The 27605-nt window shown below is 39.1% G+C and overlaps 1 protein-coding gene across 3 annotated transcripts; it reads right to left on the bottom strand.

The window, feature by feature from the left end:
* Positions 1-5696: 5696 nt before the first annotated feature.
* On the bottom strand, positions 5697-27587 carry RPS6KB1 (ribosomal protein S6 kinase B1). Of its 3 annotated transcripts, XM_034752452.1 has the most exons (15): positions 27382-27587; positions 23659-23708; positions 22182-22302; positions 21786-21854; positions 21187-21334; positions 20634-20691; positions 19525-19625; positions 17310-17400; positions 17013-17103; positions 16268-16375; positions 15587-15649; positions 13744-13821; positions 11950-12057; positions 10355-10467; positions 5697-9785 (listed from the first exon to the last, which is right to left on the bottom strand). In XM_034752452.1, exons 1-15 carry the CDS (start codon positions 27451-27453, stop codon positions 9548-9550), a joined length of 1509 nt encoding a protein of 502 aa, XP_034608343.1. In that variant the 5' UTR covers positions 27454-27587; the 3' UTR covers positions 5697-9547. The 3 variants fall into 3 exon arrangements, with proteins under 3 accessions (XP_034608343.1, XP_034608344.1, XP_034608345.1); XM_034752453.1 differs by lacking the exon at positions 15587-15649; XM_034752454.1 differs by lacking the exons at positions 5697-9785; positions 10355-10467; positions 11950-12057 and adding an exon at positions 12064-12243.
* Positions 27588-27605: the final 18 nt, after the last annotated feature.

Here is a 27605-nt window from a genome sequence, read left to right as displayed (position 1 = left end):
GAGTCCTGAGGTCTCCCAGATGTGTTTCCCAGCCCAAGTCTGATGCATCCGTCATTAACGTCAGAGACGGGTAAAGACTGGAGAAAGGGATGCCTGAACATACCTCCTGAGGGTCGAGCCACCACAGGAGGGAGTAGAGGATTAGGCAAGACAGGGTCACTATCCTGTCTATGCTGTCCCTGGCTGGCCGGTACACTGACGCAAGCCACGACTGAAGAGGTTGAAGCCTGAGCCTGGCATGCTGCACCACATAGGTACAGGCAGCCATGTGTCCGAGAAGCCTCAGGCAATTTCTTGCTGTGGTGGTGGGAAACTGTCTGAGGCCTTGAATGATATCGGTCAGGGCCTGAAAATGCCCTGGCCTGGGTCAAGTCCAATATTGCCCCTATAAATTCTATCCTCTGGACTGAGGACAGAGTGGATTTTGATTCGTTTAGAAGATGACTCAGGCTGTCAAAGGCTGTTCTGATGAGTCTGGCCTGAGTTTCCACTTGGGTCTTGGAGTGGCCCTAGATCAGCCAGTTATTGAGATAAGGATACACCTGTACCCGGTGCCTGCGCAGAAACGCAGCGACGACTGCCATGCACTTGGTGAAGACATGAGGTGCTGCTGACAGACTGAATGGGAGGACTGTAAATTGGTAGCGGGTATTGCTCATCACACACCTGCGGTACTTCCTGTGGGGTTGGGCGATCGTGATATGAAAGTATGCGTCCTTTAAACCAAGGGCAGCATACCTGTCTTCTGGATCCAATGAGGGAATGACGGAGGCCAGAGAGACCATGCGGAACTTGAGTTTCTTTACGAACTTTTTGAGTTCTCGCAGGTCCAGCATATATTTAAGGCCACCTTTGGCTTTCGGTATTAGGAAATACTGGGAATAGAAGCCCCTGTGCTCCTGAGGAACCTCCTCCACTGCCCCTAAAGATAGGAGTGACTGCACCTCTTGGATAAGGAGCTGCTTGTGAGAAGGGTCCCTGAAGAGGGACAGGAAAGGGGGATGGAAAGGCAGCAGGGCACAGAATTGGATGGAGTATCCCCTCTCTACCGTGCAGCGCACCTATCAGTCCGAGGTGATATTGGCCCATGCATGGTAGAAAGGGGATAGTTGGGATGAGAAGGTAAGGCAGGGTGGATAAATTGTTAGGTGTGGTACACCGTCCTCAACCATGCCTTCAAAAGGCCAGTTTGTGCCCTGAGGATGGCTCCAGTAGTCCTGAACCCTGTCCAGAAGGTTGGCGCAGCCTCCTCCTGCCGTTACAATTTCTCTTTCTGGATCTGTCTTAGCGGTTTTGCTGACCGAACCGCTGCTGGGGCTGTGGGTGGAAATGTCTCCGCTATGTTGAGGGAGTACAGAGGCCTAGGGACCTGAGGGTGGCTCTGGAATCTTTAAGGCTGTTCAGCCTTTTGTCCATCTCAAAGGGCAGGTCTTTAATAGTTTGCTGTACCTCATAGGGGAGGCCATAAACCTGGAGCCATGGGCCTGGTTGCCGCATTTGCCCTGTCTAGTGCCGCCTGAAGGGAGGCTCTGGAGATCAGTCTCCCTTCCTCAACCAAAGCCCAAAATTCAGCGCGGGAGTCTAAGGGAAGCAACTCTGTAAATTTGGCCATTGCTGAGCAGGCATTGAAGGAGTATCTGCTGACAATGGCCTGTTGATTGGATATATGGAGTTGCAGTCCCCCTTTCGCCCGAAAATGTCTAATGTTTGGGCGTCCCTATTATTGGGCCTTGAAATCCTTGTCTCTCCTGCTGGTTAGTGGCATCCACCACCAGATAATCAGGCTGGGGATGGGAATAGGGGCAAACATTAACCTAACTGCTGTAAAGCCACACCCTAAAGCAATGAGATGAGTTTTCAGCCTTGAATGCTGATCGTAACATACTATAATTTCATTCCCCCCCCCCCTTACAAGTGGGAGGGATTATTTTAAAAGTGGTCCAGTTTTCTTTCTACTGAAAGTAGAATCTTGAAAAGAACTGTATGCAATCATGTAAAAGATGTTTAATTTGGGCCAACTAGAGCTGAGAATCAATCGATCAACAAGCAAGAGCCCAGCAGCAAAGCTTTATTTTATGATTAAGTGAAATATATGTGGATAAGGCATACATCATGGAGTAATTTAAGGGCAAATTCATTACTTGTTTGAGCTGCAATGGACAGCTAAAAATAATTACTTTTTCTAGAACATTGTATGGGAAAATATAACTTAATCTAGTGTTATTTCTTTCTCTCAAGGAACTGATGTCAAGTGACTTAAATAATTCATTTTGAACTGAATTCATGGCGCACGCACACACACACCCCGGCAGGAAAAACAAAGTTAATTAAGGACTGTAATATTTCTTCGCTGTAGTCTGAGTGTCAAATTTGGGGCATTGGGATAGAGTAGCTGACTATGTCTCCTAAAGTTCCAGCATCAATATTTATTTGAAACAGTGTCCTGACAAATTACTATCCAACATAATGGTTGAGAAATCAGACACTGTGTGATAAAAAGCTGGAGCTGCTAAGATAGACTCTATGACAACACCACATGAGATATCTAGGCACACTTCTGGACTGTTATTCTGACTGGAGTGTGGCTTTTAGGTAAGGATGTTTGGTAATATAGATGGAACAGCAGTTGAGTTACATGCTAGCTATGCCTGCGATATTAGAGTGAGGGGCCACTACATACAAACATCTGTTTGGAAATTCCTTACATGATAATTAAGTGGAACACTTTTTTTATTATTATGATTATTATTAAAGGTAGCTTTCAGCAGAAAGTAATCTTACTGAGAAATGCGTGCAAAATTGTACTTAGTACCTCAATTGCCTGTATTTTTGTTTGCCTTCTTTGACAAATGTTTTACTCGTTAGCTCTACTTAGTAACTCATCTAAGGGAGAGAGTTTTAGTTGTTTTTTTGGGGTGCTTCAGAATTAAGTTGGTTAGTTTTATCTGTGCAAACTTATTTAAGAAGCTAAGGTTGCAAAAGTGGCAATGGGTCTAATTTAGCCTATGCAACCTTTTATTGGAGGAAAGACTACTGCAAGGGTGTATGCGTGGCAGTTAATCAAAACTAAGTACAGTTGATACAGCAAGCACACACGAATATTGTCAGAGTAGAACCATAGCAAGCAGCTGTTTGCTGATGAAAAAATAATTGCTTAGTCAAGATTTGGTGGGAGATATCACTTGAACTGTAAGTTGCTTACTAGAACAAATGCTAAGTGGTAATTTGTTGAACCACATGGAAAGTTTTACAATAAGTGTTCACTTCCTCTATTAGTTCCCAGCCACCCCCAGCTCAAGTTCTGGCATACAGGCAAGGAGCTGCATAACAATGATGTTTCTCTATCTACCTCCTATTTTGTTCTAGTGAACCACAGTACACACTACTTGCAGTTTAGGCTAGGTATACAGATAGCAGCACAGAGTGCCTACTGGTAGACACTTACAATGAGTTATTCACACTCCTGTCTGAAGGTACCATTAAGAATTAAACCTAGATCCTTAATGAGGACAGAGGGAAAAGTGGCGTTTTAGAGACAGTGCCAAAATAGTTTTTAAACACCATTCTTCACTCAGTTCACATTGTTTCTTGCTGGCTTCCCTCAGTCCCATTGTGTTTAACACTGCAGAGGAGGGAGGGATAGCTCAGTGGTTTGAGCATTGGCCTGCTAATCCCAGGGTTGTGAGTTCAATCCTTGAGGGGGCCACTTTGGGATCGGGGGCAAAAATCAGTACTTGGTCCTGCTAGTAAAGGCAGGGTCCCGGACTCAATGACCTTTCAGGGTCCCTTCCAGTTTTATTTGATATGGTTTGAAAAGATTTTAACCAAATCCTTTTTTGGGAGTGAACTACTTTTTCACCTGTTCATGGAGAACACAATGGGAGAATAATTTGGAAGCTACCATTTCTAATTAGAATCTTGTATTCTGAATAGTTGCAGGTGCTACCATAAGATAAAAAGAACAGGTTCTCCAAAGCAATTGGTTTCACAATAGCAGAGTCCCATAAAGACTAACTGAAAACAGGTGCATTTCATGTGGGGCCACGAAACGGCAACTTCTATTTGTTGATGCTGTAGAATATGAATTGTGGTGAACTAGCCCAGATAGTCATTCAGCTAGGCAGGGTACATACAGACTGCTTACATTGTCCCTCAGCAGTCTGTTCACATTCACACAAAGGGTATCAGTCAACATGGAATAATTTAAACCTTTTGGGGGAAGACCACCCATCAAATAGCATTTTAAAGAAATTGGAATCAATAAGATTCAACGAGTGTGTGCATATCTAAAGAATCACACTGCTTTGAGATTTACCCACAGGGAGGTTGGGAGCGATGACACTAAGAGAATGGACTTCTTGCTAATCAAATCAAGCACAAAAGTATGTTTTTGGAAAGTTTAGTAAGGGAAAGTTAAGTACTGTAGGCAACAGCATTTAAAAAAAAGGTTTTCAACAAGATAAATGCTTCAAGAAATTAATAAAATTCAGTGAAGAGGAGTTTGTTACATCACAGCATACATAACCCATAAACACGTTAATACATAAGAACCAGAAAGTGAAACCTTCCTGCCTGGTTTATTTGTAAATAAAAGTAGACAAATTATATTTTAAAATATTTAAGATATTAGACATTTGGTTAAGGAAATTTAACAAGTTTACCTGATAATGTCCTCTGACCCAGAGATCACTTAGGAATTTTCCTGTAAGGTAACCAATGGACTATATTCAACTTGAATTGGAAAAAAAATAAAAATAAAAAATAGCATGGCTATCTTGGCTGCCAACTCATCTCTAGCTTGGTCCTTTGGTGTTCACACAACACAGGAAGAGGACACGTCAGACAGTAGGTTCCAGAAACTCTATACCACCCTCCCTGGGGTTCTCTTTTATTTGGGGAGAACTGACTGAAGTTATCCAAACCCAGTAATCTTAACAACAACAAGTTGATTACAAAAACCAAATAAGGAACTAAAACAAAAGCTTGACACTTCTCAGATGTGAGAATGCATTTCAGCTTAGATGTAGAAGAAAAAAGTGAGTAACTTACATAACTTGCAAAAAGAACAGGAGTACTTGTGGCACCTTAGAGACTAACAAATTTATTAGAGCATAAGCTTTTGTGGACTACAGCCCACTTCTTCGGATGCATTCCACTCTGTATGCATCCGAAGAAGTGGGCTGTAGTCCACGAAAGCTTATGCTCTAATAAATTTGTTAGTCTCTAAGGTGCCACAAGTACTCCTGTTCTTTTTGCGGATACAGACTAACACGGCTGCTACTCTGAAACCTTACATAACTTGAATGCCATCCTTCCTCTCGGTCTGCCTGTCAACATCATGCTCCTATCTAGGGAGAGAAGCATCTCCCTTCCCTATCAACCCCCAAACCACTGCCTTCAGCTACACATACATAGAGAGATCCATGTCTCACCCTGCAGGAGGCAGACCACTGACAGTGGATAACTAATGGCAATTCACAGCCACCTTTCAAAGGCTTAACGACCTAGCTGAGGTACCACACTTCATAAACCACATTACTTGGTTGTATCTAGCTTTAGTCGGGCCACTTCTTAAAACTCGCTAAGGTTTTCCTCCATTTCATGAAGTATAAATTATGGATGAAGGTCCAAAATGTCAAACTTAGGGGTTACCCTATTTAAGAGAAGAAAAAAAATAAGTCACTTCTTCTAGCATATGTTCATTCAAATTTGCATTTAATTGCTATTTACATCCATTCAGAAATCAAGTATATTTTATTACAGTAAACTAAATACAAAATGAAAAGCAGAACGGGGATTACCCTCATACCACTCCTAATAAGGCAGCTGAAGAGTTTTACAGATAGATACAAAGTCAATTTGATATAGCAGAAAAGAACAGTTTGTAAAAATACACAACGAACCACATACCCTCAGCCCCCAAGAATCTACACATGCAGCATAGAAATGTCTTATTTCCTTGAGACAATACTTGTGCTGTTCATGATAAGGACAGACTCTTGATTAACAGGAATTGCCCCCCCCCCCCAAGTAGATTAAGTGTAGCAGTACCTGGAACAGTGGAACACACAGTATCTTGCTTTGTGAACACAGATTACTTGAGACTATTGCTGTAGAGACGGGGCAACAAATGCTTGGGTTTTTTGATATTAAAGAGTTGCAGTCTCCCTCTTGATCTGAATATGCACTCTTCCATGACTGTTAACAGACCAGGAGTTACTCATTTATTAAGGAGACAAACCCAAGAAAGCCAATATCTCTAGAATTAGAGTGGACACAAACAATGTCTGTTCTCCAGAAATTTAGCTTTTCTTATAGGAATACACACTTTAATTAAAAAAAAAAAAAAAAAAAAGATATTCAAGAGAACAGGTGACGCATTTTTATCTTTTATTACCAGCTAATACCAGGATGACATTCAAATGTCAGATGGCACAATTAAGACAGTCTCGGTAGGAATTATTCCAGCATTCCCAAAATTACAAAATTCAGTACATTAATGGAATCAAATGTATGTATCACTCCTTCTATAGAGAAAGTGTTCCACATCAAATGGGAAAGAAAAAAATGCTGGTAACACAGCCAACCTATAAGTCTTTATAGTTTCTAGAATGAACTGCAGAACAAAATAGCCCTCTAATTTAACATCTAGTAAAAAAAAACTGAATCTGGTTCAAGTTTAAGATTTAATACTTTTACATGGTTACCCACAGCAGATATTAACCTCAGTTTTACTATATTTTTGTAATGCTACAAAAATCCTATAAAAGTCAAATGATAGCAAAATTTTCAGTGATTATAATTAAAAAAGCACAGCTTGTAAAAAATAAAAATAAGATTCTATACTCTAAAGAAAAATTTAAGACAATTTTTGAAATGAAAAAAAAGCACTTGTTAAGCTCTCCAATATTCAATGCACTCTGTATACTAGCATTTGTCTGAAGTAGCTATACAGGAGTTAGAACTCCACTCCCCTTAAAAGTTCATGACTATTAATATTGACACTAATATATATATATAAAGAAGATCTATGTCTGATATTTTTACAAATAAATACAGGATAAACCATATTGCATAGTGTGTGCTTGCTGTCTGAGTCACACTCCAAAAGTTTCACAGTTATGGTAGGGTATTAGACTCATGTCTAGGCGATGAAACATTTTTAATAGTACATGAAATTTACTTTTAAAATAATAAACTGGATATGTAATTAAGCAATGAACTCTGACAAAACAACTCTTGCCATTCTTGCCAGCCACACTAATCAATTCTATTGGATGACTATATCCAGCCAGCCTCAGCACAATTGTTACTTGTAAACAGGAGCAAGAGATAATTGTTTGGCTTTTAAAAAAAAAATCATTGTATTTTGGTCTTTCATATCACTTCTGCTATATTTAGTAAACATGTTTGGAAACCTCTATAACAAGTGGCACAAAGCAGATACTGCTTGAAGTGATGCCTGTTGCAAATGTGCTTTATATGTATAGAGTGCGAGGGTTATGATCTCAGTTCCACAACATGTCACCAATGGCCCCGTAAAAGAATGAAAAATGGCACTCTTCTTCCAGTACAATTTTTGTGCCAACGGTGCTGGCAAACTCATGGAGCTTTATTGTTACCATAACTTGATTTTCCTTATAAAAATGAAAAACAGATCACCACAAAAGGCTCCTCAGAAAGAAAACTGCTAATAGTAATTTTGCTAATCACAAGAAAATTAAAAAGTCAAGTACTGATATTTGCATTTTATAGGGGGATTAATAAGATTTCATTCAACCCTACTGACTTGCAAGTTGTAGAAGGTGGTGCCTCTCTGACTGGATTCAACATGCTTATGAGAGTTTTATGGCTTGGATCCTATGGCTCAAGAAGATTCACTATACACAGAGCAAGCAGAATTTATAAAGAGATCGCTACTGTTACGAAACACCAGAAGTAGACTTTGCAGTCAGACTGAAGATAATGCAACATGAGGCAAGCGAAAAGTGACAGGACTTGTATGCAGTTGCATGATCATTTACACACGCACGCACACACCATACACGCATTCTAACTAGGGTAAAGCTCTGCAGATATTAACCCTTTCACCAGCTATGTTCATGGAAATGCTTTCTTTAAGGCAGGAAGTATTTAAGTAAGGTACAGTTACCTTTATTTTATTCTTTGTACCTGTAAATCATTTGTACAGATTTAATGACAATTTCAAGAACATAAATAGTATCTTTAGAACATGTTTCCTAAATTAAGTTGCTAAAGTTCTGACCCACTGTGGAAGACATTCATTGAAAGGCCAATACTTTTCTTTCTCTCTCTCTCTCTTTTTTTTTTTTTTAAATACAATCAGAAAACTTGTTGCCCTAGCACAGGGGAAAAGTTACTTTAATTTTTGTGGAAATGTGAGACAAAAACCATACAAAAATCCCTCTAATTCTTACCCATTAGTTGAAAAGCTTTTATTCACTTATGACTTGTTGAACTTGTAGATGTTCACTGTGGCAATGCATTCCCTGACCCTTGCCGTCTGATGGATTTTATCCTGACCTGTTTAGATGGATAAGAATCTGAACATGTTCAGCTGTCTTGAACCAAATGACTGGCATACAAATGAAAGGCAATTTTTTCCAGTGAAATGTCTGCCAAAGACAATGGTGAAATATGCAGGACATGTGTGCAGCCCATGGCTTCCAGTTAAGCCTAGAACATAGCAGCATTGCCATTTGATTAGGATTGGTTTTTTTAGCAATACAGATGATATAGATATTTTAGCTGGGTAAGCAAATAAGACAATTCTCTCCCTCCTCTTACCCCCAACAGCCATGTAAGTAATTAACAATGATTCCTTTACCAATGTACTGTTTCACCAGGAGAAGAAAAAGAACTAAGTGAGTCAACCTTTTCTTCACACCAACAAATAATTGTTTTAAATTTTGGGATACTTTCCATAATGAGCTGAATCAAAAAATCTATTTGAAAAATATATATTTATATAAAAAAAATTCATTAAGTTGTTTGCACGTGAAACATCAATTGTTAAGTTTATCTTTCATCTTTGATTCCACACCATTGTAGGAAACAGCTGGACCAAGCTTGCATGCTAATTAATCCTCAGACGCAAGAATTATAGGCATTTCACACTCTGCCTAGTGAAAGGGCTAACCCTTCTTGACACAATCATGACTAGACAGTGATTCTGGAGCAACATCCTACCCTTAATACTGTCAGTTTCAAGCTATCAACCTGAAAAATCCTTGATAAGGCGAGATGATGTCACTGGGAATCAGTTAGCTGATGTGCCTAGAGTTCTGCAATACCATTTTGCTTAAGTTTTTTTATGCACCATTGATTAATAGAAAAAAATCCATTTGTTTGTTTTTCTTTTCTTTCCAAGTCGTTCTGTGCAATGACTCTGATACTGTCACTTTTAAAAAGTAAACCATATGAGCCCTCACATTTCAACTGGCAGGGGGCTTATGTCCATCATTCTTTGTTTTTCCACCTTTACAGGTTAAAAAAAAAAAAAAAAAAAAAAAAAAAGGTTGTGTTGTCATAGATTCATGCGCAAGTGCTCTGGCCGTTTGGAAATCATGGGAAAGGCTTGTTTTTTATATGGCCCAGAGTTTGGTTGTCGTATTGGAAGTGGTGCTGAGGCCTCGCCACAAACTGTCACATCCATTTGTTCTATTCCACTTGGCTCCACTGGATATTCCACAGGTGTCTGCGTATTTGGTGCACTGGCTGAAGCACCTCTTCCCCAGAAATCCCCAGGGGAGAACTTTACAGGGCTTTAAGACAAAAAATATAAAACACTTAGCATTCAGGATACATGCGATCCTAAGACATTTCCTTCACACTGCAAGAACTGGAGCATAAATGCCTGTTCATGAAGCGTTTATTAGTTTTTGCTTCCCCTTCCCTGGTTTGAGAGAAGCATGTATCTGGGCTAGTTCCTACCAAAACTCACTATAAACTAGACACACTGACACTAGACTTTTCTCATTTGGTATTCACCAAGTAACATGCTTGTAGGTATATGGAAGAAGGGAGATTTTGCGCTACTCTCATCATGAGCAGCGCAGGAACATATAGAGGATCCAGCAGCAGTTTTAGAGGATGGTGTATTGAAGTCACCAGAATGGCAGGATGTACCAATAATGTGTATCAGGCAGATCAGTGTTTCCCGTGCTGCCAAACATAAGCTTGCCTGCAGGGAAGCTGCTTGTAAAATGTGCAGAAAGCATGTTGTGTTCAAAAATAAGCACCCTAGCCATTTCAAAAAAAGTAATATTCTTAATGTTTTTATAGGAAATCATTTACAATTGATCACTGAAGAGTAAATTGTTAAAAAAAATACCTGACTGGTGTCCTTGGACTGCCAATGAATCTGCGAGGTGATCGAATTTTTGGTTCAAAAGAAAACTTCTCTTTTACGCTTTCAAGTACGGATGGAGCCACATACGTAAAACCCTGAAAGACAGGAATAATTTCATTGTGATTGGTAAGAAAGGTTTATTTATGACCATGGAATCACAGAAATGTAAGGCCGGAAGGGACCTCAAGAAGTCTGCTAGTCCAGCCCTCTGCAGTGAGGTAGGCCAAGTACACACAGACCATCCTTGACAGGTGTTTCTCCAACCTCTTCTTAAAAACCTCCAATGATGGGGATTTCACAACCTCCCTTGGAATCTTATTCCAATGCTTAACTATCCTTCTAGCTAGAAAAATTTTCCTAACCCAGACATCCTAACCTAAGTGTCTTTTGCTGTAGATTAAGAACATAGACATGAAGAACAACTGATCACTATCCTCTTTGTAACAGCTCTTGACATATTTGAAGTCTTATGTTTCCCCTCAGTCTTCTTTTCTGAAGACCAAATGTGGCCAGTTTCAACCTTGCCTCACAGGTCAGGTTTTCTAAACCTTTTGTCATTTTTGTTACTCTCTTACAGACTCGCTCCAATTTGTCCACATCTTTCTTAAAGTGTGGCACCCAGATCTGGACACAGTACTCCACCTGAGGCCTCGCCAGTGCTGAGCAGACTGGGATAATTACCTCCAGAGACTTACATAAAACACTTCTGTTAATATACACCAGAATACTATTAGCCTTTTTCAGAACATCACCACATTGAATCATACTGAATTTGCAATCCACTAGAACCCCCAGATCTTTTCCAGAAGTAATTCTGTCTAGCCAGTTATTCCTCACTTTGTAACTGTGCATTTGATTTTTCCTTCCTAAGTGTAATACTTTGGACTTGTCTTTACTGAATTTCAACTTGTTGAATTCAGACCAATTCTCCAATCTGTCAAAGTCATTTTGAATTCTAATCCTGTCCTCTAAAGTGATAGCAGAATGACCTAAGGAATGGCTGGTACTAAGACTCCTTAATTCCTTAGGTGGGGAATGCAAGTGTAATCCCCCTCCACGGATATAGGCAGCGTGCTTGGGGAGCAAGACATTGCTGTTCAGATTAGAGAGCCATATAAGCAATGCTCAAAGACAACGTAATTTTGATCTACATTGTAACCACTTTGGACATGGTTCTCTCTGCATTCCTACTGAAGTAATAAGCAATTTCGCTCCTACTGCAATTTAGAATTGCTGTCCATTTTACTACAAAATGTTAACAAGATTCCCTTTTTAAAATCTAGAATCTTATCATCCTGTGTAAAAATGAGGCTGTAACCCAGCCTAAGTAAATATCAAATGTTACAAGGCAAAATGGCCAAAAAGAAGCTACCCTTCTGCAAGGAGTAATATATTTAAAATTTTGATGTATTAGAACTTGTCTGACACAAATGGTTGTCACTCTTATAAGTGGTAAAATTCAACCTTTTCTTTCCAGAGATGGAAGGAATTCACCTGAAATGTGCTATACCATTTCCAAACAAGAACACAATGTCTCTCTCCAAAGTCAACACACACAGATCCCTGGGCTCACTTACCAGGAAGACCCGGTTGGCACTTTCACTGAGAGTTGAGTCATCTGGGCTATCAACAGGTGTCTGACGTGTAAACTTTGAATCAAACTGGCTCACATCCTCTTCGGATTGCTTTGCAAAAACAAAATGATTAAGGGTTTATAATACAGATATCAACCAAATGGCTTAGCGGTGATCAGTGAAGCCTCTGGATGGAGTTCATCCCATAGGTTTTTGGCAAAGCTCTGCTGTAGTAAAACCTTGGAGAGGAGTCGGAATCCTGCCGTTGCCAGTGGGAGGTCACTATGGGCACTGACACTGAGAAATAAAGGCAAGGGGGAGGGGCAAGAATTATGGATCAAAAAGGAACACAAAATTAAAAAGATGCCTTTAAAATAATCTCAAATTACAACAGAAACAAATGCCAGTTTCTTGTGAGAGCTAAACACTGGGTCACTCCCAGTATGGAAGTTACACCAGTTAGTTTCTACTGGAATTTCACACACTAAATAATCCAGCACATTTTCATAGAAGCAAAAATGCTTGTCTTGCTAAGCACAGAAAGCATTAATTGAAAAAATGACTACCAAGTAACTGTCTATTGTTCAGCTGAGGAATTGAACAGATTTTTCCAATGGCAGTTCTCCCAATTTATGTCTTCTCACAGATCCCTGAATGATTGTTGAAAAATTTAGCTTCACAATTGTACAGAGATCTTGCCTTACTTTAACAATCTGGTTAGTATAACTGATTAGCAAACTGCAGAATTTGCTGAAATTATAAGATGCAAGTTCAGTCATCTTGTACAGGTGACATTTTCATAAATATGAGCCTTTTTTTGAACTGCAGTCCAATAGATTAGGAGCTTGGGCCTTATTAACAATATTGCCATATTAAGATTAAAGTTAAATGATGCTTGTAAAACTATGTGCAAGATAAATATTAGTGAAGTAACACTCAAGATGTTGAATAAAGTGACTTGATTCACATTTTACTGAGTGACTATTTAAAATTTTAGTTTCAGTCAAGTATTGGCTGCATGTTTGATGCTTAGAAACAAATTCAGAAGTAAGAATTGCACCTCTGAGTCTATATAGCCAGAAGGTTACAAATAAGAGGATGTAAAATTGAAATGGAACTGTTCCACTTCTTTCACACTCTGGGATTAATGGAAAATAATCAGTAAAACTAAGAACGAAGAGTCTACACTGGCTCTGTACAGTAACTCCTCACTTAACATCCTCCCGCTTAACGTTGTTTCAAAGTTACATCGCTGCTCAATTAGGGAACATGCTCGTTTGAAGTTGTGCAATGCTCCCTTATAACGTCGTTTCGCTGCCTGCTCTGTCCACTGCTTGTAAGAGTCTGTGGAAGGGCAGTGACTTTACAAGGGAGCATTGCAGAAGTTCCTCTTCTCCACCTCCCTCCCAGCGCTTCCCCCGTCCTTAGGGCTTTCTGGGAGGGGAAGGAGCAGGGAAGTGCTGCCTCTCCAGGAAGGAGCGGGGATGCAGCTGCTCCAGAGAGGAGGTGGAGTCGGGGTGGGAAGAGGTGGGCCTGGAGTGGAGTGGGGACAGGAGTACCAGAGACTGAAGTTGTTTCAATTAAGTGTGCAGCTTTTACAGTACTATGAGCAGAGGTTCTCAAACTGTAATATATGGATCAGTTTATCAGAGTATAAATCCATTATAACTGAGTAGTTACAAAGGTAGCATGACAAGTACTTTTGAATTTTAGATCCAATATGGTAAGTCAAAGTTTGAGAACCGCTGCTAAAAGGCATACAAGGAACAAACAATTTACTGTATTCCCGGTACGTACCAATAATGGTTTAAAGGGAGGTTCCACCTTCCGAGCTAGCAGCTCTTCCCAGTTAATGTGTCTGAAGAAAGGGTGAGCCTAAGAAAATTCACAAGAATGAAAAAAGTATAATTGGTCTTCCTGGCAGAAATTAAGAATGGATATTTGTTGACCTTGTAGATAGGAAAATGAACTATATTTTCTAATGTTCATAAAGCAAGCTAAGATGAGAATATCTGAGGAATAAGAAGCTAGGTCTCTTCAGACCTCAACTTTGGGCTCCTTTCCTTCTAAAACTGTAAGTACTTCAAGTGCAGCATCTATTATTTGTCCTACAGTGCTCTATTAGAATAGTCATGAATTGCTTAAAATTGTCATTGAAAAATTCTTAAATATAAATTTTCAGTAAAATGTGTGATTATATCAGGATTTCCTCATGAGACTGTCTCAACCTAGCAAAATAGTTCTAAATTCACAGTTCTTCATTATGTACATTTGTCACTAGCAGTGAAATAGTGGATTAAAAGAAAATGACTGGGAATTTCATTTGCCTACACATCAAATCTGATGTCATTCTATTGACTGAAAATGTATGAGATGCAGTAATACCACGGTCACTCGATTGTTTATGATTTCAATGTGATAGTACATATGAGCTTCTTAGGGATATTACATGCCAAATGTATTTAACTTCATAGATGCAAAAATCTACTACCACAACCAAAGACTGGTCTGTATGTATGGCAGATGTATTGGCTTTTTAGAAAGTGACACTTTCTAAATAAAGTCAAGTATCAGAGGGGTAGCCAGGTTTGTCGCTGTCTACAGATCCGACTAAGAGTCCTGTGGCACCTTATAGACTAACAGACCTATTGGAGCATAAGCTTTCATGGGTGAATATCCGACGAAGTGGGTATTCACCCACAAAAGGTTATGCTCCAATAGGTCTGTAGTCTTTAAGGTGCCACAGGACTCTTTGTTGCTTTCTAAATAGAGAAATTTGGGGAAATTTGCCATCCTTTAGAACATAAGGATGACTGACGATTTGTGAGAGCTTCTCAGTACCTGACATCTTATCTTCTACTATAACTTGCTGGGAATAGTGAAATATTGCTATTCTGCACATTATGCCTATTGTCACTTTTATGCATATGTAGGCTTTTGTTTTGCTCATTCTTTTAGTTTCTGATCTGATAAAGTTACAGAAGAAATTAACTCCATATTACGAATCTAGGTGATGTGCCACGCACATCTACATCTCTTGAAAATATTTCAGATTAATTTCTAATAGCAATGTCATAAAAACTGACAATTAACCATAGAACTATTAAAATATGGAATGATCTGAGTTGTACAGGAGATGTTTAAATATAGCCACAAAACCCAACCTGTGTAGGCCTGGGACAAGCTTTAAATAATTTTGTAGTAGATGAAATAATTGAGTTACATCTGTTTCACATTAGGAGTGCAAAATGTAACATCTTTCCTGAAAGACTCTCAACCCCAAATGCCTGTGTAGGTTATTCACCAACCCACTAGAGTACCACAATGTATCAATTTGTTCACTGAGTAACTGATAAAGAAAGGGGGACATGTAGGAAAGCGAAAAAAAATTGAGGGGGAGGAGAGCAATTAAATCCTCAGGACCCCATCCTTCACCCCACTAACTGTTTTCTTGAGCCCTTTATTACTTAGATATCTATCTAACCCTTCCTTAAATTCCTCAGAGGAAACATTTGACTCTTTGTCTAAATCCCTGCCTCTGCTCTCACTGTGCTTCAGAGAATGAATGACTATTCTTCTTGGACTATCCTTGAATCTTGATTCTCAATAAAATAATCAAGAGAAATTAAACAAGATCAACCTGAACTTCTCCAGCATCTCCAGAACCAGCTCCTAGACGTGAGGCAGCATTTCTTTTTAGCAGCTTAGAGGAGAAAAACACCAAAGAAATAATTTATTGAAATGGTTAAACAATGTTTGAAGAGTATTTCTACTAAAAATCATTAATAGAAACACTTTACATCTGTGTTAAATATTATTTGAACTAACCACATAGTAGTTACTGTACAATGAAATTACAATTTTAATATCTTCCATTATTGTATGTGTGCTGTTGTAGACATGCTGGTCCCAGAATACTAGAGACAAGGTGGTTAAGATAATTTCTCTTACTGGACCACTTTTGTTGGAGAGAGAGACAAGCTTTCGAGCTTACACAGAGCTCTTCTTCTGTGTAAACTCAAAAGCGTCTCTCTCTCCAACAGAAGTGGTCCAAAAAAAGACATTATCTCACCCACATTGTTTCTGTTAACAATCTTAAGGCAGTTCTCAGAACAAACAACTTTAGAATTGTTTTCTCAAACAAAGCATTATTTTCTGCCTCATGCAACTTGAAGACTGAACTGAGCTCCATTAAAAGATTAAGTTGATTGAAATATAGTAGCACTAGGATTCACCTGGGAAAAAGCAGTACAGCAATATTGATCAGTATGTTTCTAATATCTGCATATACATATAGGTTTAACATTAATTAAAACTTTACCTTTTTAAGCAGATCTCTGGCTTCTTGCGTGAGGTAGGGAGGCAAGTTGAGTTTACATTTGAGAATCTTGTCAATGGTTTTCTTTCGATTCTCCCCAGTGAACGGGGGCTGAAAAACATCATTGCAGTGTGAAGAAAACCATGTGAAAAACCCTAGCACAGTCGTTCTCTAACTTCAGTGCACTGCAACCCTGCTCCTGACAAAAAAAATTACCACGTGACCCCAGTGCCCAGTGTTACTCCAGAATAGTTAATATTTTAAATAAAAAATGCATTACGAGCATGGCATGGGGCCCCATGCCATAGGGGGCATGTGAAACTAAGTTGCTTTGGCTTCACCCCTGCACAGCGGGGTTCAGGCTTTCAGCTTTCTGCCCTTGGCCCCTCACAGTCTAATGCTGGCCCTGCCTAGGCGACCCCATTGAAATGAACTTGTGACCCACAGTAACTAACAAATACCTGTTCAGCTCCCTTCATTTGCATATATGGAACAGGGCTAGTTTCAGCCACTTGTGAAACAGGGTTATAATTGCTTCAAATGTGACTTCAAAATATTTGCTTGGGCTATTACAGAACAGCCCAAGACCATGGTTAAAAAGGTTTAGCCATTTTTTTAGTTAGGTTTCTTACCAGCAGCTGACATAAGTACATACATATCTATCTATGCCTACACCTGAATGATCCAATGAACTTCAGTAATTAGTGATGTAGAATAAAATGTATGCAGTTTTTAACTGTGCACCTACTGCTCCAGTCAGCATGTCATACATCAATGCCCCCAAACTCCACCAGTCCACAGCACGATTATGCCCACTTCTCATCAAGATTTCAGGGGCCCTAGAATGAGAAAAATTAGAAATATGGAAGTATTTTATTAAATACTTAATTACGGCTCAAGTTTCAAGTTTTTAAACATAATCCACATTTATAATCTGAAAGTTCAATAAATAACTGGACATATTGAACCATCAGTTAAAAAAGGTAAAATTTAGCCATTACCCCCAGACCAGAGTAATACTTTTCTGTTTCATCATGCAGCTCACATGTATTCTATTGTTCCACAGAAAGTGTGTGTGACTGTTCCATCATGAATAGATTCTTTACATAGTCCAAAGTCTGTTAGTTTTACATGACCTGAAAGAAATAAAAGAAAACATCTAATTCTAAAATCACTCCAAATTCTGAAATGGATTTACATGCAACTCAACATAAATGTAATTTATAAAATGGACAGTGCAAATATGTCTATTGTCTATAGTAACAAAACAGGACTCTTCCCAGTAGGCATCAGAGTCTTCTTCTATTGATCTGATAAGATTGAAAAATGACAGTCATTTAAAAAAAAATCTTTGAACTGTAGTTAATGAAGATACAGGCTTATTTTTGCATGAAAAAGGGTTGTCATTCAGTGGAGAGGAACAAAAACACAGCAAAGCCACCAAGAGAATCTCAAAGCCATGAAAAAAAATGGTTTCATCATGTTCTGTTCTCATCACTTAGACCTGTAGAAACTCACAGTAAACGAATTGTTCACATCTTATTGCAACCCTTCTACTAGTTAGGCACAAAGAAACAGATAGATCTAAGTAGCAGCCTCCTGACTGTTTTTATATGAGAGGTTTCAGAGTAACAGCCGTGTTAGTCTGTATCCGCAAAAAGAAGAACAGGAGTACTTGTGGCACCTTAGAGACTAACAAATTTATTAGAGCATAAGCTTTCGTGGACTACAGCCCACTTCTTCGGATGCATATAGAATGGAACATATATTGAGGAGATATATATACACACATACAGAGAGCATAAACAGGTGGGAGTTGTCTTACCAACTCTGAGAGGCCAATTAATTAAGAGAAAAAAAACTTTTGAAGTGATAATCAAGCTAGCCCAGTACAGACAGTTTGATAATAAGTGTGAGAATACTTACAAGGGGAGATAGNNGCACTATTGATTAGTGCCAGCAAATCCTAGCATTAAAGAGCTAAAAGACTACTTTTAAGCAAGGTGTTCACTGACTGTGAATGTTTACTAGTGCATAGTGGTTCTGGAGAGTGAAAGTTATAAATTAGAAATGAATTGTGACACTGATTTTGGTTTCTAAATTCTGGAGTAAGCATAAGACTAGGTGACTTGATTTCATCTCGGCAGCAGTGCAGTCTTTTAGAGAGATTGTTTGCATATATGTAAAAAAGTTGTATATGATTAATAAAAAAAACTTACTGCATTGTGCAAATAATCAACAACTTGATTCTGTATGAATGGGAATAAGCTCATATAAAAAGAAGAACAGGAGTACTTGTGGCACCTTAGAGACTAACAAATTTATTAGAGCATAAGCTTTCGTGGACTATGCATCCGAAGAAGTGGGCTGTAGTCCACGAAAGCTTATGCTCTAATAAATTTGTTAGTCTCTAAGGTGCCACAAGTACTCCTGTTCTTCTTTTTATATGAGCTTATTCCCATTCATACAGAATCAAGTTGTTGATTATTTGCACAATGCAGTAAGTTTTTTTTATTAATCATATACAACTTTTTTACATATATGCAAACAATCTCTCTAAAAGACTGCACTGCTGCCGAGATGAAATCAAGTCACCTAGTCTTATGCTTACTCCAGAATTTAGAAACCAAAATCAGTGTCACAATTCATTTCTAATTTATAACTTTCACTCTCCAGAACCACTATGCACTAGTAAACATTCACAGTCAGTGAACACCTTGCTTAAAAGTAGTCTTTTAGCTCTTTAATGCTAGGATTTGCTGGCACTAATCAATAGTGCTGCAGGCATTAGTGCTCAACACACAGAGCTTTGAACTTGCTTCTACGATCAAGTAAAGTGACAGTTTTTTTTTAATTGTTTCCTATTAAAAAGCTACATCATCAGTATTAGCATAGTTATTTGTAAACATGAAAATTACAGCGCAGGTTTGAATTTAGATATCATGCATAGATGACTCAGCTGCATGAGAATATCCCACTGATGAATAGAACAGTCATCAGTGGGTTTACTCTAAAAGTCTTTTGCCCCTTCCAGACCAATTTGTTCTGCCACTTCCAGTACTAAAGGGCTGTAACATCTACCATGAACGCCATGCCATGACTAGAGGTTAGCAAATAGCAGCTACTTGTATGGGTGTATCAGGAAAAAAGAAGGATAACAGTAGTAACAGTTTTCTGAGGTAATTTTATATTATGCTGTGACCTGTGAGAAAGGATTTTGAGAGGATTATTGGCTACACAATTGTTTACTATATTTCCACCTTGACGATTAAGCATGATATTTTCCGGCTTCAGATCTCGATAGATGATTCCTTTTTGATGTAAGTGCCCCAAAGCCATTGAGATCTCTGCCAAGTAAAAGCTGAAACAAAAGGGATTTGATACAATTAAACTCATTCAACCACACAAAGCATCTTAAGCACTAAAACAATTATACTTGCTAGTACACAGCAGTGATTCCTTGAAAGTATAGTTAGATGTGCATCACAGAATAAATTAGTAGAATAATTATGCTATTGAGGTTTATTTGCCAAAGGGCATAGGGATACGATGGAACAACAAAATTACACCATCAGCATTAGGTTAATTTGCTTAGTAGTTACTCTGTCTTGAATATTTTTGTTGCGATCTGAATTTGCTAGTCATTAAGTCTGGCTCTAAACTGATGCCCTGTTCTGGGAAGGAAGAGGAAAGCTCTGCATTGCAGTGCTCTCTGTAGCATACAGCTGCAATCCTATATATACATCTGAGCTGTTCCAAAACACTCTCAGCATATGTTGTGGGAAGATGGAGCAATCATCCCCTCTTGTGTGCTGTGTAAAGCCGAATCAAGAAAGTGCACTTCATTTACCTAGGTCAGGTGTGAAATGTAGCTACTGAAAAGGCTCTCTAAGAAGAATGATCATTTACACAGAAGTTCAGTTCTTTCTTCACATATGTGCTCAGAAAAAGTAGGATAAATACAGTAATTACACCACTTCTAAAAGTGAACTGCAGTCAACAGAAGCTACAAACTTTTACGCAAGGTTTTGAACATTTCTTTCATGCAGAAGGTACCCAGAAATTCAGGTGTAGGCTGCCATTCCCCACCAACTCAAGTGCATCCCCTCTGCAAGCACATGCCTAAGTTCCAGTAGAATATAATGACAACCTTCAATAGGGTGGGCAGTGAACCTTCTCACAGACTGTAATGCCATTCCAACACTAGCTGGTCAGAGATTCAGCAGAGTAAGATATACGGAATAGCCACCACCTCCAAGAAAGACTCATTGAACTGCGTAGCTCACTAAACTAGATTATTAAAATACAGTTGTATGTTTCTCTCTTGAATTCTACTAAGCCACAAAAGTGCCAATTTTCTTTCACATACCAGGCTGTGTCTTCCATAAAAATTCCTTCTCGCTCTAACTGCATAAATAGTTCTCCTCCTACAAGGGGAAAATAAGATGTTAGAAGCAAGAATCCATATTTCTGCTACTGAAAATACATTTTTCATTTCTAATCATAATTAAAGAACTATACATTCCCTTATCAAAGGATAGATGATGGAATTATGCTCTGCAGAAGACTAACACAACCCTGGATTAAAAATGCGTGAAAAGTGGGTGAATATTCACTTAATACAGAAAGTATCAATTAGGAGTCAGAGGAGGACCCTGGAGACAGAATTCCTGGTATATGATAATTAGAAATTCCCCCTCCTTTACTTCCCTGTAAGATATTCTTAACATCAGTTTTGTTATGCAGTTTATATAAATTGAGTTATAGGTTTCACATTAATTATGAAAATGTGCAGAATAATTTAAGTCAACTATGAGTGCTTAGCTGGGATTTTATAAAGGGGAAAAATAAGAACTTTTCAGATTCTAGATTAAATAAGGGATTCTGAAAATCTCCTGTGTAGCAGAATTAAATATACTGACCACTGAGATACTCAAGGATGAGGTAGAGTTTTCCACCAGTCTGAAAGGCATAAATTAAATCTACAATGAAGGGATGCTTCACTTCCTCCAGGATATTACGCTCAGCTTTTGTGTGTGCTGTATCTTTTGCATTCCTTACAATCATTGCCTACAGAACAAAGAAAAATGACATGAGAGCAAAGAACATGGGATTCCTAAATGAGGCAGAATTCTACCTAGAGTTCTATTCCCAATTTACAGAAGTCTCCACATTCTCCACATAATTGTCAGTCACAATAACACTCTGAGTCAGCAACATGATAAAAAAACTGCTTAGTTGTTCTTGCATTATTGTTAAATATGAAATCACACTTATGTTTTTAAATTAATTAAAAACAGAGAGACCAATTGTCTAGAACCACACAATAGATGTTAGAGAAAATGTGATAATACATATTTCAATTTTAAATGGACGTAAAGATTAATTTTAATACATTAATGACAAATGTTCAATCTTGGCACATTAGAACAATTATTATATAGTAATTACATTGCAAAGGGGACCAAAAAAAAACACCTTTTTTGGATTCGAAACCAGCCAAAAGTGAAGACCAAGTTACCTTTTTAAGAACTTTCATGGCAAAAATTTTTCCAATATTTGCTCCTGTTACTTTTCGTACTTGAAAAACCTATGGTACAAAAAGTAAATAAATTGCTTACAAGTCACAGTGGCAGTTAGAATTCTAATATATACTTTAAATTCTTCTATTACCAACTGGTGATAAAGTTGTGCAACTGATCACAATCACTAAAGTCAATTTTGATCAAATGCATTGCCAATAAAAAAGAATGGTGATTTCATACTGGACACTGGTCTGCATCAGCTCATTGTTGCCTCTGGAAAGGCAGAATTTTTCTGGAAACACATAGGACATATAACAGGGAGCCAACAAGAAAATTCTTTCATTGCCTCCAGTGTAATGGATAATGGATTTTCCAAGATGAAGATTTTGTACCTTTCCATAACCACCTTTGCCAAGTACACGTAGTAACTCAAAGCATTCTGGTCGGATCTTTTCTGGACCTCTGTTTACACTAGTTTCCGAAATCTCAAATTTTTCACAATGTTCCACGCCACTGAATAAAGACAAAACAGTGTATTACAAAATTAACTCAAGTTAAAGAAAGAATAATCTTGCAAATTTCTCTGCAGAAAGCACATTATATTCACTGGCACAACTGACAGTGTGCTCAGGAGATGTCCAGAATTGTAACACCAGGAATTCTATTAATGTGTATGTATAGCAATGAGTGGCAGCTTGCATCATGCAGAAATTTGGAAAGTTCCAGGATTCACAGAGTCATGCATTTCCTGAAATGACATTTTATAAAAGTGTACATGTTCTGACGACTGAAACAGGAACCTTTGGCAATTAAGTTAATTGAGGAGCATTGCTGCGACCCTTAAAATAAAAATTAGGTTTATAAATTCCATTAAAAGTTACAGGACTCCCAGGTGTGATTTGTAGGGTCATATTTACACGATGAAAGTCTTACTACCTTGCAAAAATAGTAAGGTAAGCTAAAATATGGTTCAATCTTGCTAAAGTAGAGGATTAACCCAATACTGAATGATGTTTCTAAATTATGCTAAACCCTGCAAAGTACAAGTCAGTAACACAGTTTGGTCCTGTCTATGCTGACAAGATTGAATTGTGTTTTAGCTGTGTCACTACCATGTTCTCACTGAGTCTTCCAATATGATGCATTTTCAGACTTAGCCCCTAAGCAATCAAGATAGTTTTAATGAGACTTAAGGGCAGCAATGTTTTCTAGAAGACTTGAAGTCAGAACTCCTGAATTCTATTCACCTATCTGCCACTGGTTTGCTATGTGAACTTGCAAACACCAGAACCTCTCCATCATTGTCAGAACCTTCTGTAAAATGGAGATAATATCTACCACTTCACGGGGGGCTGCAAGATTTCATACAGTGAAATTGTTCAAACCAAAGTACAGTAGTTTTTAAACTTTTCCCCCCAGAAAAGTAATAAATCGATGTAGCCTATAATGGAGTTTATAATTAGTTTTTTAAAAACAATATTAGGCTTCACATATACTGGTTAGGAATGCATGTTATAGCACCTTAAAAGGAAAAGCCATGTTTAAATGCGTATTCAGGAGCTTAAGGAGTCTAAAGTCCTCTGCAATCTCTTGATAAATTGGGTTTTATAAAAGTGCACTATATTAACAACATTTAATATATCGGAATGAGCCTGATTACAAATAGTATTCAAATAAAGTAAAAGTATAGGGACAAGTAAGATACAAAACGTAAGACACTGCAGATTGTTGCCAATTTCTCCATAGAATTCTTTTGTTACAAGATATAGCTATAAAACTTGAATTAATTTAATTAACTTTTCTATTAAATTCAAGAAAAACTATTTGTAGTTATGAATATTATAGAAATGTTTTCTAATAGGAACTTACATTTCATATTGGCCAACTCCTCCATGGTCCATGCTTTCACTTAACTGACCCTGGGATGGAGGGGGAGAAAGTTTAAAAAATTCACTACAATAACACCATAACTGTAAACAAAAACAGTGAGTACTAACAGTAAGCTTTGTTTAAAAAACAAAAACATGTCACGGTCTGACTGATTTAGCTCTAAAATTTGTTAAACTGGCTAAGAAGCCATATGCAATAAATGATCAGAAGGAAGCAATTTGTATTATAGGCTTTCACAAAACATTTACAGAGTTCTTCAGAAAAGTTGCAAAATTCCCAAGGATCCCACAACTACAGCAGGGGAACGCACTACTTTTTAGCTAACTGCAGTTATCTGATTATATTTGTACATGCAGCAATGAATCCAACTCCAGATAAATCTTGTAAAAATGCAGTGGCGTTTCAATTTTTATTTTTACACCTGCATTCATGTAAGAATTGGTGAACAGGACTCAGACATATAATGGCTATCCTGTACAAAGGTTTCCCCTAAAGAATCTGACTTATTGTGGAACCAGATGACTAAAGGAACCGGAAACAGATATAGTGAATTAACTGTGAAATTCTAAAGAATTAGGGAAAGGAAGCCATATAAAGGTCTGAAAGTTGCAGTTTTCATTTTTACGTTGTAAAATATTCAATAAGTAAAGCCCTATGTAATTCACGATATTGTGGATCCCGCAATATTAGGCTTCCACTGCAATTCTGATTTTAATTAGCTTACTTTGCACAGTCCACAATTTTGCATACATTTTGAGGTTTGCAACACACTTTCCCCCCCCCATTAGTACAGTACTTTCCCCATTTATCCAAGCTGATAGTAGCGGGGCTCCTGTTGTCAGCCCTGCACATTAATTACTGTAATATAGTTGCAGCAAAATGTCTGGTTATCAAAAAAATTAGCAAGCATAACAAGACTTGAGTGTTTTTATTACACTAGCAAATTTTTCTTAAACAAATAGGTCTTCTCTGGCTTTTCCAAATTACCGCAAATAATAATGGTCCATTATTACTTTTCCATGCCTTGTCTGCAACTCAGCCGCAATTATTTGACAATCATACCGTGATTCAAATTAGGAAAGCATGTTATACTGCCAACCACACTGGTCTTGTTCTGTAAACAGAGGCTTTCATTTTCCAAGTCTCATTTTCAACAGCATTACACTTTTTTTTTTTTTTAATCTGTTTTTCATTCAAGAAGCCATGGGTCTTCCTTCTTGTCATCTCAGACAACCAAGCATTTGAAGACTAGTGGTATTCTAGCTGGACAGTCTCACTTTGGTTTGCATTTACTGTCATTTGACTTTCTTACAGATGAGAGAAATATTAAAGCTGTTGTTATATTCAATAAAACTCTGTGGCAACCAAGAACTGTGGCTTAATTGTAATCTCCCTAGTCAGAAGTAGTCTTGTGGCAACTTCATTTCCTAGGTTAGCCGTATCTGTAGGCACACCTGTAACAGCACTTGTTCTTGTTCCTGCCATGATAGTTTTTTGGAGTGAAAACTTTCCAGCTGCAGTATTCGTCTAATGTAGCTTCACATCCAGCTCACATTCAGTTTGATGATTTCAAACTCTCAGTTCAGAGATGTGTTTCTGTTCCTCAAAGTTACGCACTATGCCACCTGGAGGTAGCTTTCAGTAAAGCTCATGCTTTCCTGTTGATCCTCCACCCTCAAATTATTTGCTCGTGTTCTCCTCTTCGGTTCTATGTTTTGCTTTAAATATACTAAGTCTACAGTAACTCTACTCTTATTTATTGTTCAAAAGCCTTATTTTATTGCTTTTTTCCCCTTCTAGTGTTACTAATACCGAAAGTGAGAGTAGTCATGAACTGAATTTGATTGTCCCACTAGTTTGTTCATCCTGCCCGAGAGCCAAGTTTGCTTGTTAATGGGCATTAACTCTAACGGAAATTGTGCTGCAAATATTACCCACATTTATGGGAGAGTACAGTTATAATGGTTGATGAGTTAGGATTCTCTGACTCTCAGTCCTTAGGGTTGAACTTTTGGGAACTCTAGGACCGCAATTTGCTCACTTCCATGGACCATCTGAGACTGTTGGCAGCCTTCAAGGTGTGATCTGAGGGACATTTTTAGCCAGGCATTTTGTTGGTTACTGATGTTACTCCCAGGGTCTTTTCTTTAAAGTTGAGAAATTATATTGGCTACAGTGAGCCAGCAAAATAATGCCTTTACTGTTTTTAAACTATTGACACTGAAGGAAATCAAATAAGCTGTGTAAAAATACTGTAAGCAATGGCTGGTTTCAGACTGTAATGGTACAACCCTAAAGACACAAGATCAAGAGCAACATCAGATTGGCAAGGTAATAGGAGCTTGACATAAGGTGAGGCGCTCAGTTTATTTTGGAGAGGCTGTAACATTCATCACTCTTCTGTACCTGGTATTCACTATAAACTTTTTACAGTTCAATGCTTGTGCACTTTAGTCAGGATTGACAATTCCCTAGAGAAAAGTAGTTTGGCCACAGCACTGATAAATACCATCTTAAACCCGGTTTAAACCAGAAAACTGGTAAAAACTAATTGCATCAGTGTCCAGCAAGTTCAGGAACAAATCTTGTCAAACTCTGGATACATCCATTCAAAAATGGATGTATGCTTCTAACTGCTTAAGGCTTCAAACCTACAACTCTGCATTATTGCAGTTTTCATATAACCAAATGTTTCTGACTTTTATCCATACAATATTGAAAACTGAAATGAGTCATGACATGTATGACTTCCTTAAGAAAATACTGAACCACGATACAGACATTCAGATGTTCAGTGTTATAATTATATATTTACTACTGCAACCACCGCAGTTTTACTTTTTATTTGTAAAACTCTGAATTAATCTATGAATATACTGCCTTATATAACCATAATTTGAATCCCTAACAAACAATAAGTGTAATATGGAATGCATTAACAAAATCGTTTTTAAAGCAGAAAATGCCTTAAACTGGGACTAATTAGTTTTCCCCAGGGTAGTAAAAACCACCTCTGGTAAATACCATGCCATCTCTGACTTCAGAAAGAGAAATCATAGTTACTGAGTTACTTAAGATTTGATCCAATTCAAATTTATTATCTTTAGTACCAGATTGAGTCCTACGCTATGGGGAAGTTTTATAACTACAAAGTCCAAGCACGGGACAGATATGCCTCCTGCTAGAAATGCCCCGCAGCAGCCGTGTGCAGGTCTCAGCCGCCACCTCAAAAGCCGGGCGGGCGGGGAGGAAACCACCAAATACGAAGGGGGAAAGGAACGTGTGGCCTGAGTGGGGCACATCGGCGTTCAAACAAACCGCTACCCAAGCAGGACCTGCCTGGGGCTAAGGTCGGGGACGCGTCGCCCCCCCCCCCCCCGAGCGGGGCCCCCCGCGATGGGGGGTGCAATTGCCACAGAAGCAGGCAGCAGCTCACCCAGCCGGGGCACCTCGCTCCCTCACCAGGCCGCCCCTCCTCTCCCGCTCGCTAGGCCGGCCCCCGTCAGCCTCCTCAGCGCATCGGGCCCCTCAGCGGAGCGGAGCCGTCTCCAAGCCCGTCGCCCGACCGGGTGGGTCTCCCCCTCGGAGCCCAGGTCGGGCCGCTCACCGGACTGGGCCGGGCCCCCCCCCCCCCCCCCCCCCCCCCCGTGCCCCGCCCCCCCCCCCCCCACCCCCCCGCCGGCTCAGCCCCCCCCCCCCCCCCCCCTCCTCCAACTCCTCGTCCGAACCCGCGTCTTCGGGCTGGTCCAGGTCAATGTCGAACACGCCCGCCATGGCCTGGATGCGAGCAGCGCCTCCGCCGCCCCTTCCGCGCTGTGCTGAGTCCGCGGGGCCTGGGCCGCCTCATGGGCCCGCAGCCCCTAACGCCGCCACGGCCGCCATCGCCGGCTGCCAGGCTTCAGCGCGGCTGCGCCCCCGCCCTGACT

The sequence above is a fragment of the Trachemys scripta genome, chromosome 18 (genome assembly GCF_013100865.1).
Source record: "Trachemys scripta elegans isolate TJP31775 chromosome 18, CAS_Tse_1.0, whole genome shotgun sequence".
NCBI lineage: Eukaryota > Metazoa > Chordata > Testudines > Emydidae > Trachemys > Trachemys scripta.
This window is presented reverse-complemented; position numbering and strand designations above follow the sequence as displayed.